Source organism: Mustela nigripes, chromosome 17 (genome assembly GCF_022355385.1).
Source record: "Mustela nigripes isolate SB6536 chromosome 17, MUSNIG.SB6536, whole genome shotgun sequence".
In the NCBI taxonomy this organism is placed as follows: domain Eukaryota; kingdom Metazoa; phylum Chordata; class Mammalia; order Carnivora; family Mustelidae; genus Mustela; species Mustela nigripes.
Genome location: NC_081573.1, coordinates 10,258,725 through 10,275,365, shown reverse-complemented (window position 1 = coordinate 10,275,365; position 16,641 = coordinate 10,258,725). Strand labels below are relative to the sequence as shown.

Below are 16,641 nucleotides of genomic sequence, written 5' to 3'. Positions count from 1 at the left end.
GAGAAGGGCTGGATTCCTGATGTTCAGGTCCTGAGGCTAATGTCCTGGGAGAGAAGCCAGAGGGACCCACAATTTGGCATCCCCCCAAAAAAGTGTTTGGATGGTCCAGTCTCTCAGAGAGGGTTGGAGGTCCACACTTATGTCCAGGGTCTGGGCAGTGCGGACGCCATTTGCTGAAGCTAGGCGCATAGGGTCTTGCTTCCTGGGCCTGGTGCTAGGAAACCTAGAGGGTAGAGGGAGGTCTGGGGCGTATTCACTGGAGACTTTCCGGCTGGATATCTGACTACTTGGGTCTCCGGAGGGAGGCTCCAGAGTCCTTGGACTGGGTATACTCGTGGGGGTGGGGGCCCAGGTGTGGAGAGGTGGCCTGGACGCCAGACAGCTGGATCAGAAAGCAGAAAATCCTCGGGGACCAGGATAAATATCCGTGGGCACCCTAGTGGTTCCTGGCTGGGGGCGGGACGAGGCTCTCCCTGTACCCCGGACCTAACACGCACGCGCGCGCGCGCACACACACACACACACACACACACACACACACCCGCACTCACTAGCCGGCTCCGCTCTGCCGCGCCCCCACCCCACTGAGCGGGGCGATCAGCACCGAGGACAGCGCCACCCGCCCGCGTGCGGGGGCGGGGTCCGGGAGGGGCCGGCGCCTCGGTGTCTCCTGCGAGGGTCCAGTCCAGCCGCCGAGCAGGTAGGAGCCTCTGGGACGCCCGCCCTAAGCCCCCTCCTCATTCCCATCCCTAGAGAGACGGGGCGTGTGCGGGGTGGGGGCGGGAGGGCACTGGGGAGGGACCGACCGAGGAAGTGGGAGGACTGGAGCCTGAAATGGAGAGATCGGGATTTAGAGACAGGTGTGGAGACAAAGAGCAGAGGCAGGGCGGAGCAGGCAGGCGGCGAGACTGGGAGACCCCTGGAGTCACAGACCAGACCACAGGCCGAGGACAAGAGAGACACAGACCCGGTTGCGGCGAGAGCCGGGTGGGGGAATGGACAGAAATAGGGAGTGGAGAGAGAGGTGCGGAGCCCGAGGCGGTCACGAGGCCAGGTGTGAAGACAGAGCTCGGGATGCGCGGGAGAGACAGCAGGCCGGGAAGGATGTGCGCCCCCACCCCACACCCCCTCCCAACCCCACCCGGGCTGTGGCACCAGGGAGCCCTCGGCCCTGGCGGGAGAGGGCGGGGAGCCCGAGTCACCGCCCCAAGGGCCAGATGTGCAGGGAGGAGCCAGCCGAGGGGGCGTGCACCGACGCGCGAGGCCGCCCTTTCCCCACGCTCGCTCTGCGCGGGGTCAGGGGCTGGGGTCCTGACCCGGCGAGGAGCGAGCCTGCGGCGCCTGGACTCTGCATCTGTACGTCAGCCTCGCCCGTTGTCTTGCCAACAGCCCGTTGCCAGGGCAACCCCTCGTAGCTCCCGCCCCGCCCGAACCTGCCGCCCGTCGCTCGGGGCAACCCAGGGTCCCGGTTCCTACGCCCGCCTTGGCCCATTTCCGGTTCAGGCCCGCGGGGACGGGCACGGAAGGGATAGAAGTCGGAGGGATTCCTGCTTTGGAGGGCATTCCGGCCTTGGAGGGCGGGGGCGTCCCTGTGGGATGGACCTAGGTCCTGGAACCCACTCCTGGCGCGCGTCCTCCATCGCGGGGAGGCTGACACTACAACCCCCAGCATGCCTCGCGGCTGCTGGTTGTGTCCTATGTGGTCGGTCGCCCAGGGTGCCGATGGGAATTGGAGTTCGTCGTTGTTTGGAGGCTTCAATGAATGCACGGGGTGGGCGTGGGGGGCTAGGGCTCTTGGGTGTCTCCGCAGAAAGGACCGTAAGACCCCGCCGTCATGTTCTCGGAGCCTCCAACCCCAGAGCCTCCAGCGCCCGACGCGCCTCCTGACTCGAGTCGCATTGGCCCTGCCCCGGGTGAGCGAGCCTCGGGGCCAGGGCGGAGGGAAAGCTCGACTGGGATTCCCACGGGCGTGGTTTGGACAGGTGTACTCGGCGGGTGGGCGGGAAAATCCGGGTGGCACTGTAGTCGGAATCCTGGACTTGACATGAAGTGAAATGGAAACGGAACGAGAACCAGATCGAAGAGTGTGGAATGGAGTGGGCTCTTGGGACTGTGAATTGGAAGGTCCACCTCTGTCTTCTTTTAAAGACAGGGAAACTGAGGCTGAGGGAGGGGCATGACTTCTACACCCGTCAGGGGTTGAGCAGAAACGGGGGTGGAAGGGGATGTGGAATTAACAGGCTAGACAGTCTGGATGGTGTCAGGCTAGAATAGGGCATCAGATCACATTATAGGTGGGAAGAAGAACGGGCGACAAAACGGAGTAGACCTGGCCGAGGGAAAACAAGGCCAGGATTCCAGCTTCCGCGTGTAATTCGGACTGAATCAGCCGGCTTGCTTCTTATGGCCTCAATGAGTGTTGTCTCCACGTCCTCTGCAGTACCCCTCTGGGCCCTGGCCGCAATCGTTCTGGTCTCAGGCCTCCTCGTGTTCGGCTGCTGTTTCTGTGTCTACCGGAAGCGTTGTCGGAGGCGGTTGGGCAAGAAGAGCCAGGCCCAAGCCCAGGTCCACCTTCAGGAAGTGAAGGAGCTGGGCAGGAGTTACATAGACAAGGTGTGGCCTGGCCCAGCCCCTCGGCCCTACCCTGTCCTGCACCGTTGGCCCAGCAGCCTCAGTCCCCACTTTCTTCCCTCCCATGCCCACCTTACTGGCTCATCTCTGTGGGTGTTTAGCCCTGACCTGGACCCTGGGGATCTGGAGATAGGCTAGATTGAGTCCCTGTTCCTGAGAACCACTCTGGTGGTGAAGTCAGACCCTCACACAGACATTCAAAACACAGGGTGGTATGTGCCCCGTGATGGGAGCTCCCAGAGCGTATGTGGGTACAGAAAAACCATCTGATAGCCTGGACAGTCCAAGGATGCTTCCCAGTAGAGATGTCTTCTGTGCTGAGACCCAAATAACACTCAGAGTTCACCCAGGACAGAGAGGAGGACATTGTAGCTCAAGGTCTGGAATCCAGACCCTGAGGCATTTCACAATACCTGGGGCACAGATGGCAAATAGGCTGCCCTCCAGAGTGGGTGTCTGAGGAGCTCAGTTGTACACATGTCACGTGTGCAATTGGGAACCACAGAAGATTCATGTGCAGCCAAGGAATAGGGTCACATGGGTGTTGGAATGAATCCTCTGGAACCCAGGAGGAGGACAGATTTGGGGCAAGGAGGCCAGGGAGGAGGCTGGTGTGGCAGTCCCAAGAGAGTGAAAGAAACATGAGTTGGCAGAGGTCACCGGAGTGGTAGATGACAGCTTATGGGTGTCAAGGTCTGAGTGCAGAGTGGAACGGTGCTCACCTGGGAGCCAGGAAGTCCCAGGTTCCCAACCCAGAGGAACCACTCCCCAGCTCTGTGACCTGGGAGAATTCACAGTCCCTCTCTGAGCCTCAGGTGTGTGGTCTGTAACTAGTATTTCCTCTCCTCCCTTGTCAACAAATAGCTGTTGTCACGATCATCCATAAGGCAGGACTTTTAGGGTCCTGGTGCCCAGCCTCCATCCCTGTCCCTCAAGCCATCAACATCTAAAGACCACCTGCGTCAGACTCACCTCAGGTTCTTGTGGAAACACGAATTCTGGGTCTTGCCTCAGACCTATCGAATCAATCTGAAGTGAAGGCATTTTACCACATTTCTCAGGGGAATTCTGATTTGCATTGAATTTTGAAAATGGCTGGCTTAGATTAAGGAGTGTTCTAGCTTAGAATGGCAAATACAGGGTAAAGACACTATTCCTCCTCTGTGATTTTCTGTGGTGAGAACACTAGTCAACATGTCAGTTTGGACAACAACCCCAGTACCTCCATTTGCATGTGAAATAAATCTTCTGCATCCTTCTTGTAGGCAACAAGGTGCTATGAGCACCTGCTTTTCTAGTCTAGGCATGACAAGCACACTGCGTGTGTCACCCTGTCTGTTCTCCCCCATAGCAGACATCATTAATCAAATTTTGACTAAATAAAACCTCTCTGTTACTATGACTAGTGCTTGCCTGTGGCAGACATCACTAATCAAACTCTGACTCTGCTTAGCCAGCAAGTGCTCAGGGATCAGTGAGTCTCCCTTGGCTTCTGGGTCAGGGGAAGAGTTCACCTGCCCTTGCTCCTGGCCCCCTAAGGTGCAGCCAGAAGTGGAGGAGCTGGAGCCAGCACCATCTGGGCCAGGGTCGCAGGTGGCTGAGAAGCATGAGCTCGGACGACTGCAGTACTCACTGGATTATGATTTCCAGAGCGGCCAGGTGGGTGTGGAGGATGGGGGTGGTGTGGAGGGGAGGGTCCGAGGGTTCTAGCCCCTTTATAGAGGAGGCCCCAAGAAGGAAGCTAAGACTAGAGTCCTCTTATCACCTTTCAGCTGCTGGTGGGCATCGTTCAAGCTGAGGGATTGGCAGCCTTGGACCTGGGGGGCTCCTCCGACCCCTACGTGCGGGTCTACCTGCTGCCAGACAAGAGGAGGCGGCATGAGACCAAGGTGCATCGGCAGACGCTGAACCCACACTTTGGGGAGAACTTTGCCTTCAAGGTGAGCTCCTGGCCTCTGTGCCCTAGGCTTGGTAACCTGCCTCCCGTCCCTGGAACACTGGGGAGCGACCCCTTCAACTTTTTCTGGAGCCAGCCCACAGCTCAGGTAGCAGCCTCCAGCTCTGGGGACTATCACACCAGACCCTGGATTGTCCCCGTGGGGCGCTGCTGACCTCTGGGCTGTTGCTTTGTGCCATTTGGGTTCCAGAGACTTCCGCACAGCTGTTCCCCTGGACCCTTGCTGCCCGAGTCGTCGCCTTCTACCTGGATATGCTGTGCCGCACTTCTGGTCTCTCTGACTTACCACTCTCCGCCTTGTGTTCTCTTCCCGGTGGCCCCTCATCTAGGTCCCCTACGTGGAGCTGGGAGGCAGGGTACTGGTCATGGCGGTGTACGACTTTGATCGCTTCTCCCGCAACGATGCCATTGGGGAGGTGCGGGTCCCGATGAGCTCAGTGGACCTGGGGCGGCCAGTGCTGGCCTGGCGCGAGCTGCAGGCTGCTCCGCGGGAGGAGGTGAGCATACGGGGCCACGACCCCACGCTGGGCCCGCCCACCGCGCGCCCGTACCAATCAGATCACAGGCTTCTTGGACTCTCAGGGCTCCAGCCCTTGCAACTGCGGCTCCCCTCCTTGGGGTGCACCGCTGTGGTCTTCACTGGACCACTCCATTCTAAGGCGGGGGGTGGGGAAGAAAGGCCCGAGAGGGAATGGATGTGAAGCTGGGGCTCTGGCGAGGGGTCCCTCTCTGTCTTCCAGCAGGAGAAACTCGGTGACATCTGCTTCTCCCTCCGCTACGTCCCCACGGCCGGGAAGCTCACAGTCATCGTCCTGGAGGCTAAGAACCTGAAGAAGATGGACGTGGGAGGACTCTCAGGTGTGTGGCGAGCAAGCAAATGGTGCGGCCGGGGGTGGAGAGGGAGGCTCTGGAGCAAAGCTTCTCGCAGTTTCTGAGTCCCGAGCGTCCCTGGTGGAGAGGGGCCCGGACTGCCTGGGAAGTGTAGGTTTGCTGTGGACATGGAGAGAGCCTTCAGGGTACACAGGGTGTCTCTGTGCTCTTCCGAAGAAGCACCTCTTCAACATGAGCCCTGCACTGGCCAGTCGGGGCCTCTAAGACTCCTTTCTCCGCCCAGATCCGTACGTCAAGGTCCACCTGCTGCAGGGCGGCAAGAAGGTGCGGAAGAAGAAAACGACCATCAAGAAGAACACTCTGAACCCTTATTACAACGAGGCCTTCAGTTTCGAGGTGCCCTGTGACCAGGTGCAGGTGAGCTCGGACCTACCCAAAGCCCCTGTCAGAGCAGCCCTCCCCACACGGTCCCAGGCCTTTAAAAGCCCCTGTTGCTAGGGGGAGGAAGAACCCATCTCAGCCATTCGAACCCAGGTCCTGGGGCCCTGAGGTTGTGTTTCCAAAGTCAGTTTCCTCTTGTGAGGACTCGGGCGCCCCGCCCCCAAGCAAGATCAGGATGTTCCGCCCCCAAGCAAGACCCGGGCTGTCCCGCTCAGGAACTATGGGTACTGTCCCGCTCAGGAACTATGGGTACTAAGGGAAAGATTTCCCACAACTCTTAAGGAAGAGGGCCCAGCCAGGACTCAGGCCTGACCCCTCCTCCCATTTCAGAGTCCTGACGGTTTGCCCTCCGTAGGAGGCTAGTCTCTAAGGAAGCCCCTAACAATCCCTTACCAACCGGGTCCTGAGGGTTCATCTCCTTTGAAATCGGATCATGGAGGAAGAAAGACTCCAGAGCAGCCCTCTAACAGAGTCTGTCTCCTCTGTCCACTCCCACCCCCGGCACTGTTGGAGTCCCCTGAGAGGCCTTAGCGCAGGGTGCTAGCAAGTCCCCCTATACCTCTGGCTGCTAGGGAGAGGGTCTCTTTGGCAATGACACGGGATCCCCTCCTTGCCTTGCCTCCTTCTCGAACACTCCTGTCTCTCTTCCCCCCTGCTCTTCCTGTCTCCAGAAGGTCCAGGTGGAGCTGACTGTGCTGGACTATGACAAGCTGGGCAAGAATGAGGCCATTGGGAGGGTGGCTGTCGGGGCAGCGGTGGGGGGAGCTGGCCTGCGGCACTGGGCAGACATGCTGGCCAACCCCCGGCGGCCCATTGCCCAGTGGCACTCGCTGAGGCCCCCTGACCGAGTGAGGCCACTGCCTGCTCCCTGATCCCCACCTCAAGCCCCTTGCCAAGCCTGGACTCGGCTCCTGACCTCAGACTCCTGGCCAAAACCACACCCAGGCCCACCTTTAAGCTTTCTCTGACCCCTAACCACCCCCACCCCACACCAACCCTTCCCATTCCTGCTTTCCCATCTCCCATTATGCCAATCATGGTGACTTGCCAGCTCTCCCACCAGCACACATCCAGAAGCCCCAGGGACCCCTGGGGGAGGAGAGCAATCTGGCCTCCCCCAACCCCTGCTCCCACTCTCTGCTTTGACAATCAGTGACCCTGCCTTCTTCTCCCTTCACTCCCAGCACCCCTCTTCCTGCACAGGATCACCTGCTCCTGTCCCTAGTCGGACTCCTGCACCGCTCCTGGGACCAAATAAATACTCAGCAACTTTGGCGACCTGACCTGGTGCTTACTGGTGGGGGTGGGCAGGGTGGGGTGGGGGGCAAGAGGGTGGGATCACCTAAGGGCAAGGATAGGGCTGCCCATCCTGCGGATACACTGAGGGAAACTGACCCATCCACCCCCCCATCCACGTGTTCACTTTTTCGTTCACACACCCCTCCGAACCTGGGTGTTTTCTTCTGAAAATATTGTGGTCGGAACAATACCTCCTGTATGTTTGCTGTGAAGAGTCCATGAGAATCACTTACTCATGATTTTAATTTGCTCCTGCATCCGTGACTTCCATAGATTTTCATACCCATATTTCCCTCCCTTCCCTTCTTTCTTCCATCATTCATCCATTCTACTTTCCCTGAGGTCTTCAGGGTGGCAACTTCTGTTGGATGCTGGAACCCCAAGTTGATGCAGATCCAGAATTTTCCCCAAGCGACTTACTGTCATTTAGAAACAAAGTAGATATGTAGAGTCTGGGAATGAGATCCCCAGAGACTGGGAGAAAGGACAGAGTTACGCAGGGAAAAGCCAATGGTTGCACCTCTTCCTTCCCTCAACAAATTCTGTCTCCTAATCTGTGTCTAGGAAAGACGATCATTTCATTGCTCCTCCCTCCTCTCATTCCAGACAGGATTTCAGGTGGTAGACAAAGGTCTTTGAAATTTGGCAAGAGAGCTCTCTGATCTGGAGATTAAGTGGAAAATGAGGCAAAAGGTTCCCCCATGTACTAAAGAAAGGGCAGAGCATTAACTTGCACTGAGCTTCCTGGTAGCCAATGGGAAAAGGGAAATCTGATCAGTTACACTGATTGTAATATCTATGTGATTTAACAAATTTCTTCAAAGGGATCTGTTCATTTCTCCTATGTGAGTGAGTGAGGGGACATTTTTATGAGAACATCATAAGGTATCACTATTATTACTATTTCTGCTACTCCTGCTAACAATGATCCTCACAACCACCCCATGAAATAGACATGATAGTTATTCCCAGTTGACAAATAAGGAAACTGTGCTGAGAAGTAACATGACCTGGCTAGGATCGTACAGCCAGGAAATCCATCTGTAATTCCTGGGATCGAATTCTGTTCTGTGTTATGATGACATTGGGGTCCCTGATTCTGTGTCTCAACAAGAGAGCAGACAAATGAGAAGAATAAAATCATTGCAAATGGTGGTCCATACTGGGCAGTAAGCTAGTGAGAGCTGAGATCATTTAGAAAGGGCAGTCAGGGCCAGCTTTCCTAAAGAGGTGATTTTGAGCTGTGCTTTGAAGGAGAAGAAGGAATGAGGCTGTCTAAGATGAGCAGGAAACACAATGGAATATTATTCAGTCATAAAAAGGAAAGTTTATACTGATTCATGCTACAACATGATGAAACTTGAAAGCATGATTGTAAGTGAAAGAAGCCAGATGCAAAAGGCCACATATTGTATGATTTCATCTGTGTGAAATATACAAAATAGGCAAATCCATAGAGGGAAGAAAAGCAGATCTGTGGTTTGCAAGACTAGGGAGAGAGAGAGAAATGGAGAGTGACTGATTAATGACTACAGGATGTCCTTAGGGAATGACAAGAAAGTTCTGCAACTAGACAATGGTGATGGTTGCCCAACATTGTCAATATAGCAAATGTTATTAAACTTTATGTTGTGTGTATTTTACTACAATAAAAATAAGCAAAGATGAAGGCAAAGAGAGTTCCAGGCAGAAGGCACCCTAAGTTGCAGACTTGGTGTGTTCTCAAGAGAGCCAGCAGGCCAGTGAGTCCTGCAGGCTGTGCTGAAACCTCATCTTCGCTCCCCAGTGCCCACAGCTGTCCTCAGAAGGGGGATGGCCCCCTTCAGTCCATCACACCACTCACTGCCAGCCGCACGTTACTATTCCCAATTTCCCAATTTACAGAGCTGAAAACCGAGGCCCAGAAAGGGTGACTGACTCATCTCAGGTTGCGTAGCTGGAGGAGATACTCACTCAAGTCCCTGCCCTTATAGACCTAGAAGACAGGTTAAGTCACCTGGTCAAGGTCTCTCAGCCAGCAGGTGAAGGCAAGACAGCCAGGCTTATCTGACACCAAAAGCCACATTCTCCAGGATCCTGCCATCTGGTCTGAATATGAAGTGATGGGAGTCACAGGGTGTAGATTGCAGTGGCCATTCTGCTGGGAAGGCAGGAGATCCCCCTGCTGGACTTGGACATTTCCAGGGGCAGTGGAGGGAGGTGGGGGGTGAGGGCAGAAGAGCAGAAATTGGAGGAGCAGAGGGGATGACACAAAGAATTCAGACGCAGAAGCCAGAGAGAACTTGGTGTGCCTCCCATGAATGTGCCCTTACCCATTTTCTGGAGCCCTGCTGCATAGTCTATTTCCGTTGTATAAATACTCACAATGTGGCTGATTTCAAGCCACCAATGTGGTCACTGAATATGGAGTCGAGAGGAGATACCTATTAGTATGCTCTCATATAGTAATATAGTATTTCCCAGGGTCAGGATGAAGATCCCAAAATTTAAGGTGAAGCTGATGACAATCTAAACCACCAGTCATCAAGATAAATAGTATTTTAATACAATAAGAATCAAAATTAACACACACACAAAGAGAGATCCATGACGCATAAAATATAAAAATTTTAAAGATGGCATCTGACTCTGCACTTGGACCGCTCTGCTTCACCGTAATCCTGGCCCTGATTCTCATAAAATTTTATTTAGAAAAGTAGACAGTCAGTGGTCATAGTGTGCCAGCTTGACTTTTTAAACTATTGCGTTAAAATATTATTTCCTTCATTTGTGTACAACAATTAATGTAAAAAACCTTAAGACCATCAACAACAGGAAAGTATAGTAAAATAAGAAGTAATGAGTTTTGAGTGTATATTACCTTTATTTTAATGTAATGCATTTAATTTGAATTTAATTTTAGTAATTAGTAAAACAATTTAATTTTTAGTAATGACTGTGCATAACAGGTCGCGAAATTACTGACACTTGAACAACCAGGGGCCAGTGTTAGCTAGCCCCAGCCCTTCGCTGCTTTTCCCGCCTGGGTGGTAGAACCACGGTGTGAGGTGGGAAGGGGACCCAGAGGTCTAGGCGACGTCACTTTAATTTGAATTAATCAAGATTCTGTTCCTTTCTAGGTCAATTTGAGTCGACCCAGACTTACCCATCCCAGAAAAGTGGATCGTCCAAGGCCCCGCCCCCAACACCCCCAGCTCCGCCCCTTCTCCTTCGCCGTCGTCATGACAACCGCGTCCACACGCCCTTCACTCCCGCGAGCCCTCCCATTGGCCAAAAGTTCGTAGCTGTCCGGTCCCACTCGTTCCTATTGGTCAGTCTATCGCGCCTGTGCCAACCCGCGTACTCCCATTGGTTGACTGGTCGAAAAGGACGGGGGCTCCGGGCAGTTGTGTGTAGCGGGTGTGGAACAGCGGCGCAGCAAGGAGCAGGGAGGGAGGGAGGGGGCGTCCCGGAGTCTTTGGAAAGACAGAGGTGAGGGAGTGTCCCAGGGAGGAGAGGGGCGGTGAGAGGGGCATGGGTGGGCGACGCAGAAACGGTGGTTTGGGACTCTCAGGACGTCTGTTCTGCAGGGCGATGACCACACCGGCAGGCTCGGGCGCAGGCTTCGGCAACGTGTCCTGGTGGGGCCTGTCCCCGGCGCTGGACCTGCAGGCTGAGAGTGAGTCCCCACCCAGGACCGCATCTGACCCATCCTGGCAGGTGGCGCGCTAACGTTCTCCGAGGCTCCCAACGGTGGAGCCGCCCCTCACTGGGCAGCCCAAGTGGCCTCTGAGGACTACGATTCCCAGAATGCTTAGAGGCACAGCTCCCTTAGGAACCTAGGCCAGGAGTGCGAGTCTTGCTGGGAGTTGTAGTCCATCGTTCTGGGGAGGCTGCAGGGGGCGCTCTCCAGGCCACAGACTTCAGCCTGTGCCATCTTGCCAGGTCCTCCTGTGGACTCGGACTTGCGGGGCGATGCAGAGCCCAGGACCCCCGAGCTAGATGTACTGCTGCTGGGCTCCGTGGATGGGCGGCACCTGCTTCGGACCCTGGCCCGGGCGGCGCTCTGGCCTCGCAGGAGGTTACACGTGAGCTGGGATTCTGGGGTCGTTGGAGGGAGGAGAATGAGGATGAAAGCCCAGATACCTGAGTCCTTGAGGAGAAGGGAACTGGAGGCCTGGACTGCTAGGTCCAAGGGAGGTAGAAGCTGGGGACTCAAATTCCTGGGTTGTGGACTTTTGGGTTCAAGTGGGACAAAGAGCCTAAAGACTGGGTGTCCTGAGTAGTGGTGGGGAGGAGGGTTCTGAGGGCCCATACTCCCCTATTTGAAGGAAGGAGGCCAGTGTACAGAATGCCTGGACCCTGTGGAGGGAGGAGGCTGAGGTCTTCCATTCTTAGGTCTCCTGGGAGCCAGGGACACTGATCTCAGAATCATTTTGCTCTGTCTTTCCAGTTCTATGTGCTAGAGAATAATCTGGAAGCTGTGGCTCGACACATACTGATCTTCAGCCTAGCTTTGGAGGAACCTGAGAAGATGGGGTTGCAAGGTGAGTTGCAAAACCTGGTATATTCTGGCCGCCAGCCTCTTCCCTGTGCCCACAGGGGTTCTGGCATTTCTATGGTCCAGTTAAACGTCCTGGTCATTGTTCCCACCTGTGCAAAAATATACTACCTCTTAGAGCCGCTGAGAGAATTCCAGGAAAAAATTCACATAAATTCTCAGCCCCGTGCATGACACAGGGTAAGCATTCCAAACCTCCTGACACAGCATAGGGTCAAAGAAGAACAAAGGACTTCTTAAGAGGTAGCGAGTATCCCAGATATGGGGAAGGTTTGGTGGAGCTCAGTCCTTCACAGAGCCTCTCCACAGGCCTCAGTGTCCTCAGTTAGAGGCACAAATCCCAGAGGGTCTGCCTTGAAAATGCAGCCCTGGAAGGAAGAGGAGGATCTGGGCAGGGAGGCAGGGATGACAACTTCTCAGTGACAATGACTTTGGCTTAGCACCTTGAGGAGAGTCTGGATTGAGACAGTCTGTTCAAATTCTGGCTCTGCTTGCTAAGTGACCTGGGGCTAGTATCTGCCGCTTTCTGGGCCTACATTGTTTCTACATTGATAAAATGGAGATCCTAAAAGTTCTTTTCCCATGGAGTGCTTGTGAGGATTCAATTGGAAAACAAAAACAAAACCAAAAAAACACACAGCTCCTGGCTTATGCTATAGACTCAGTACCTCTTAGTGCTGATTATTGTTATCACGATTATGGGTGGTAGTTTTTCCTTAATATCCCAGAGCACTCAGGATACATGGCACACACTTCACAGCACACCTTGTAAAAGCCTTTGAAGGAACTAGATCTAACTAAGGGTATATGGTTCTCTGTCTTTAAATAACTTTAAGATTCTCAAACCACTAAATGAAACAATTTACATATTGATAGAGATTCGTTGATACAGATGTATATGTTCTAACAACTAAAGGTATATAGTTCTCTTGTAAGATTCCTGATTAAAATGGAACAATTTAACACTGTACTATTTTAGCACCCATAAATCTCCATTTCCACCCCGATCTATATATAACTTTTTCTTTTTTTAAGGCAAGGAAAATTTGAACATGAAATTCAGGTTTGGGCTCATCTGCAGGGTGGGGAAGACTAGAAGGATGCCTAGATTAGGTTTAAGTTATTCATGTTTGAGGGGTGGATGAGGAGTTGGCCAGTATCCCTTATGCTCACATGACTATGACATCATAAGATTACTATAAAGAGGGTATGCGTCACCCACACGGGTCCAGTTTCTGGCTTCCCTCCGCTGCTCCCCCCACTAATCCGCCCCTCTCTCCCCAACCCCCCAGAGAGGAGCGAGACCTTCCTGGAGGTGTGGGGGAACGCGCTGCTGCGCCCCCAGGTGGCCGCTTTCGTGCGCGCCCAGGCCAAGCGCCTGGTGCACCTGGTTCCCGAGCCCGACCGCCTGGCGGAGCAGCTGCCCTGGCTCAGCCTGGGCGCCCTCAAGGTGCTGTCACCGCCCAGGATCCGAATGGCCACGCGGAGAATGGAAATGGGCAGCCCCAAAGGGTTTTCCCTGATGGAGTTTGAGCCCTAGCTCCCCAGCTCCCAGTGTGGGATGTGACTTGGGGGTGGTTTCTACTCGCTGAACTGCAGTTTCTTCATCTGAGAAATGGGAGAACGGTTCCCACGCCCGGGCTCGGGAGGGAGGGAAGAGCGGGAGAAACGGCTCTCCCTGCAGCCCCCTCTCCCTTGCTCTCTTCCCACGCATGCCGGCCGTGCAGTTCCGCGAGCGCGACGCCCTGGAGGCTGTGTTCCGCTTCTGGGCCGGCGGGGAGAAGGGGCCCGAGGCCTTCCCCATGAGCCGCCTCTGGGACTCCAGGCTGCGCCACTACCTGGGCTCCCGTTACGACGCCCGGCGCGGTGTCAGCGACTGGGACTTGCACATGAAGCTGCACGACCGCGGGGTGAGGGCCCTGGGAAGGGGGCTGGAGGCCCCATTTCTGGCTGAGAGGCTGGGGGCCCGGACTCCTGAGTCTGAGTGAGGAGGGGCCGGGGGCCCATATACCAGATTTGCTTCGACCTCTGTTCGTCCTCCTACCCAGGCCCGAGTCATCCACACTCGCGAATTCCGGCGTTGGAGGGACACTGGTGTGGCCTTTGAGCTCAGAGACTCCAGCGCCTACCATGTGCCGAACCGGACCCTTGCGTCAGGTCGCCTCCTGAGTCATGTGCGTGTCCACTCCCTACCCTGTCCAGTCGTCCTTTTCGGGGACACAGGAACTGGGGTCTCCAACATTGACCTCACTTGCCTCTTCTCTCCCTTCTTCCCCAGCACGGAGAGCGTGTCGCAGCGCGCGGGTATTGGGGGGACATCGCCACGGGTCCATTCGTGGCCTTTGGCATTGAAGCAGATGATGACAGCCTCCTGCGGACCAGCAATGGACAGCCAGTCAAGGTGTGTGACCAGAGGTGCTGGGGCTGGGGGACATTCCGCTGTTCTGTACTTTCTCAACCCGGTCCGGAAATCCGAGCTAGCCTGGGCATTCGGAGGAGGGGTGGGGTACTCTAGGCCCTGCCGGGTCACGGGGGCTGTGCCTCTTCTCTCCCCAGACCGCCGGTGAGATCACGCAGCACAACGTGACAGAGCTGTTCCGAGAGGTGGCCGCCTGGGGGCGCCCAAGAACTGCCCAGGGAAACCCCGAGCAGGTGCACCAGGACCAGGATGGAAGACCAGAGCGCGGTAAGCGTCCGCATCAGCTCACCCCCCTGAAATGGGAGTTGAATGGTAAAGAGGGCACATCATCCTCCGGGCAACAGTGGGACCCGGACCTCCATCCCAGGCTTCAGGTATTTCATGTCCGAGCACGTACCAATATGGTTTCCAGTGTCTGAACAAGTGATCTCCTGTTCCTGACATTGTCTTTTTCTTTCTCTGTATTTCTCTCTTTCCTAAATCTTGACACCATGTTATCTTTCTGAATTCCAACAGTTGTATTCTAATCCTACCTGCAGAAGTCTAAAAGAGCATTCTAGCAAGGTGCTGGGTCCCAGCTCACCTTTGGAGCCCCCCCCCCCCCCCCATTCTGGTCATGCCTCCTTGTAACCATCCCCCAACCTGGCTCTTCCTTGGTGTCTGGATGCCCTGTATGGCCATGGGCCACCCACTCTTTCCCTCTCTTGAGTCTCAGCAGCCTACTCTGTAAAATGGGTCTGCTTGCCACGCTGCTTGCCGGGCTGCCCTTCCCAGAATTTTCCAGGAATCCATCTATGAGAAAGGATGAGAAAGGGCTTCAGGACAGGCAAGGAGTATTTTCTCCAAGCTTTGTGGGTCGGCCTAACTCTGCCAGTTCTTCCCCAGCTGCTCTTGCCCCGGAATTCTTCACTGTGCACTTCCTGCCTCTCGGCTCTGCCCAGACACTTCACCACAAAAGCTGCTACAAGGAACGGTTCCAGCTTCTCTATGTGGCCTGTGGGTAAGAGAGAGGTTCCCAGACTTCACTCCCCAAGCTCCTCCTCCTCACACCCAGGATCCTTAGTCCCCCAGCCAGATCCCCCAGCCCCACTCCTCTCTCAGGACCTGGAAGTCTCAGCCTCGGCCCTCCCTTCCCTCTGCGCAGGATGGTGCATCTTCTTAGCCCAGATCTGGGGGCCACCGTGGCCCCTGGAGGACGCCTGGTGGTGGAATTAGCGCGGTGAGCCAGCGGAGGGCTGGGCAGGGAGCGTCCAGGCTGAGGGCTGGAAGCCAGGACCCCTAACGGCCCCCTTCTTGGTTTCAGATACCTGGTGGACCTGCGGCAGGAGCAGCTGCAGGGGTTTGCCAGCCGGGTTGAGGAGCTCGCTCGGGCGGCTGGGTTCACCCTACTGCCGCAGGCCAGGCCCTTGGAGACCTTCGCGCGCTTCCACAAGGCCCCAGACTCCACTTGTGGCACTGGCTCCGCTGTGGACTCCATGACTCCGCTCCCTGACGTCCCAACCCCGCCCCTTGAGGACCTGAGCCAGGCTCTGGAAGGCGGGACCCCACCCCCTGAGCCCCTCAAGCGGCCCCCAGAGTCTCCGGCTCTACCCACAGAGTCAGACTCCACAACCAGAGAGTCTGACCCCTGTCCCCATCTCTGACTTGTAAAGTCAGGTCCTGGAATTTGAGCCCGCCTCTAGAACACTCAGTTCTGTTCTCAGCAGTCTCTATCAGCTCCAGAGGTGTTGCTGGCATTTCAAATTATCATCCTGGGATTCTGTGTTCTGTTCCTAGAATTCTAGATTGTTCTTTTAGAGTTACATGTTCTGCTCTTGAGACACCGCCTACAGAGATGGGCCCTGAGTCTCAGGCCCTCTGTGTGGTCTCCTTGTCCCCCAAGGTCCTGTTTTAACTGGGGATGGGGGAATTGCTCTCCAGGGCTGTTCAACACCCCCAGGAGCCCAGTAAAGAGAGCGGGGTCCTCTTCTTCGTGTGCCTCTGTGTCTTTCTGGTCTTCAGTCTTGTCTCCAGGACTAGGACACGGGATGAGCTAGAGTGGTCAGGAGAGACCCAGTTCCTACTGAACCAGAGGTGAATTTCTCCTTACTGTTTCTCCAACTGTTGTGGCCTGAGAGTCTGGGCCATACCTGGATCCTCAAATAAATCAACAAATTTTATTGAGTGGCTAACAAGTTTCGGATACAGAAACTGACCATAGCTCTTAGGAATATTGCAGTCCAATGTGGGGATGAGGCTCAGACTCCTGGGTCTGAAGGAAGAGGAGCTGAGGGTCTGGACTCCTGGGTCTGAGGGAAGAGACTGGGGGTCTGGACTCCTGGGTCTGAAAGAGGAGGGGCTGGGGGTCTGGACTCCTGGGTCTGAGGGAGGAGGGGGCTGGGGTCTGAACTCCTGAGTCTGAGGGAAGAGGGACTGGGGGCCTGGACTCCTGGATCTGAGGGAAGAGGGGCTGGGGGTCTGAACTCCTGGGTCCAGAGGAGGGAGGAGGGGGCTGGGGGCCTGGACTCCTGGGTCTGAACGAGG

General features: G+C 55.5%; 2 protein-coding genes across 5 annotated transcripts; both read left to right on the top strand.

Moving 5' to 3' along the window:
- The first annotated feature begins 355 nt into the window (after positions 1-355).
- SYT5 (synaptotagmin 5) lies at positions 356-10,357 on the top strand. Of its 4 annotated transcripts, XM_059382720.1 has the most exons (10): positions 356-700; positions 1,790-1,913; positions 2,441-2,613; positions 4,171-4,290; positions 4,404-4,571; positions 4,918-5,085; positions 5,329-5,446; positions 5,703-5,836; positions 7,045-7,147; positions 10,279-10,357. In XM_059382720.1, exons 2-9 carry the CDS (start codon positions 1,835-1,837, stop codon positions 7,141-7,143), a joined length of 1,059 nt encoding a protein of 352 aa, XP_059238703.1. In that variant the 5' UTR covers positions 356-700; positions 1,790-1,834; the 3' UTR covers positions 7,144-7,147; positions 10,279-10,357. The 4 variants fall into 4 exon arrangements, with proteins under 4 accessions (XP_059238703.1, XP_059238702.1, XP_059238699.1 ...); XM_059382719.1 differs by lacking the exons at positions 7,045-7,147; positions 10,279-10,357 and adding an exon at positions 6,532-7,038 and having other exon boundaries at positions 375-700; positions 5,332-5,446; XM_059382716.1 differs by lacking the exons at positions 7,045-7,147; positions 10,279-10,357 and adding an exon at positions 6,532-7,038 and having other exon boundaries at positions 375-700.
- A 202-nt stretch (positions 10,358-10,559) lies between these two features.
- DNAAF3 (dynein axonemal assembly factor 3) lies at positions 10,560-16,277 on the top strand. The gene is made up of 12 exons (XM_059382715.1): positions 10,560-10,630; positions 10,729-10,817; positions 11,084-11,226; positions 11,592-11,685; positions 12,992-13,149; positions 13,427-13,609; positions 13,748-13,873; positions 13,978-14,100; positions 14,256-14,385; positions 15,004-15,118; positions 15,263-15,337; positions 15,422-16,277. The coding sequence occupies exons 2-12, from the start codon at positions 10,733-10,735 to the stop codon at positions 15,759-15,761; spliced, it is 1,572 nt and encodes a 523-aa protein (XP_059238698.1). The 5' UTR covers positions 10,560-10,630; positions 10,729-10,732; the 3' UTR covers positions 15,762-16,277.
- The last annotated feature ends 364 nt before the right edge of the window (positions 16,278-16,641 follow it).

Excerpts from the sequence above, each read along its gene's own strand:
- SYT5 (XM_059382716.1), top strand. The coding sequence starts at position 1,835 with ATGTTCTCGGAGCCTCCAACCCCAGAGCCTCCAGCGCCCGACGCGCCT. Across the intron at positions 1,914-2,440 it reads TCGCATTGGCCCTGCCCCGG|TACCCCTCTGGGCCCTGGCC; the intron begins GTGAGCGAGCCT and ends CGTCCTCTGCAG. Across the intron at positions 4,291-4,403 it reads ATGATTTCCAGAGCGGCCAG|CTGCTGGTGGGCATCGTTCA; the intron begins GTGGGTGTGGAG and ends ATCACCTTTCAG.
- DNAAF3 (XM_059382715.1), top strand. The coding sequence starts at position 10,733 with ATGACCACACCGGCAGGCTCGGGCGCAGGCTTCGGCAACGTGTCCTGG. Across the intron at positions 11,686-12,991 it reads TGAGAAGATGGGGTTGCAAG|AGAGGAGCGAGACCTTCCTG; the intron begins GTGAGTTGCAAA and ends CCAACCCCCCAG. Across the intron at positions 13,150-13,426 it reads TCAGCCTGGGCGCCCTCAAG|TTCCGCGAGCGCGACGCCCT; the intron begins GTGCTGTCACCG and ends CCGGCCGTGCAG.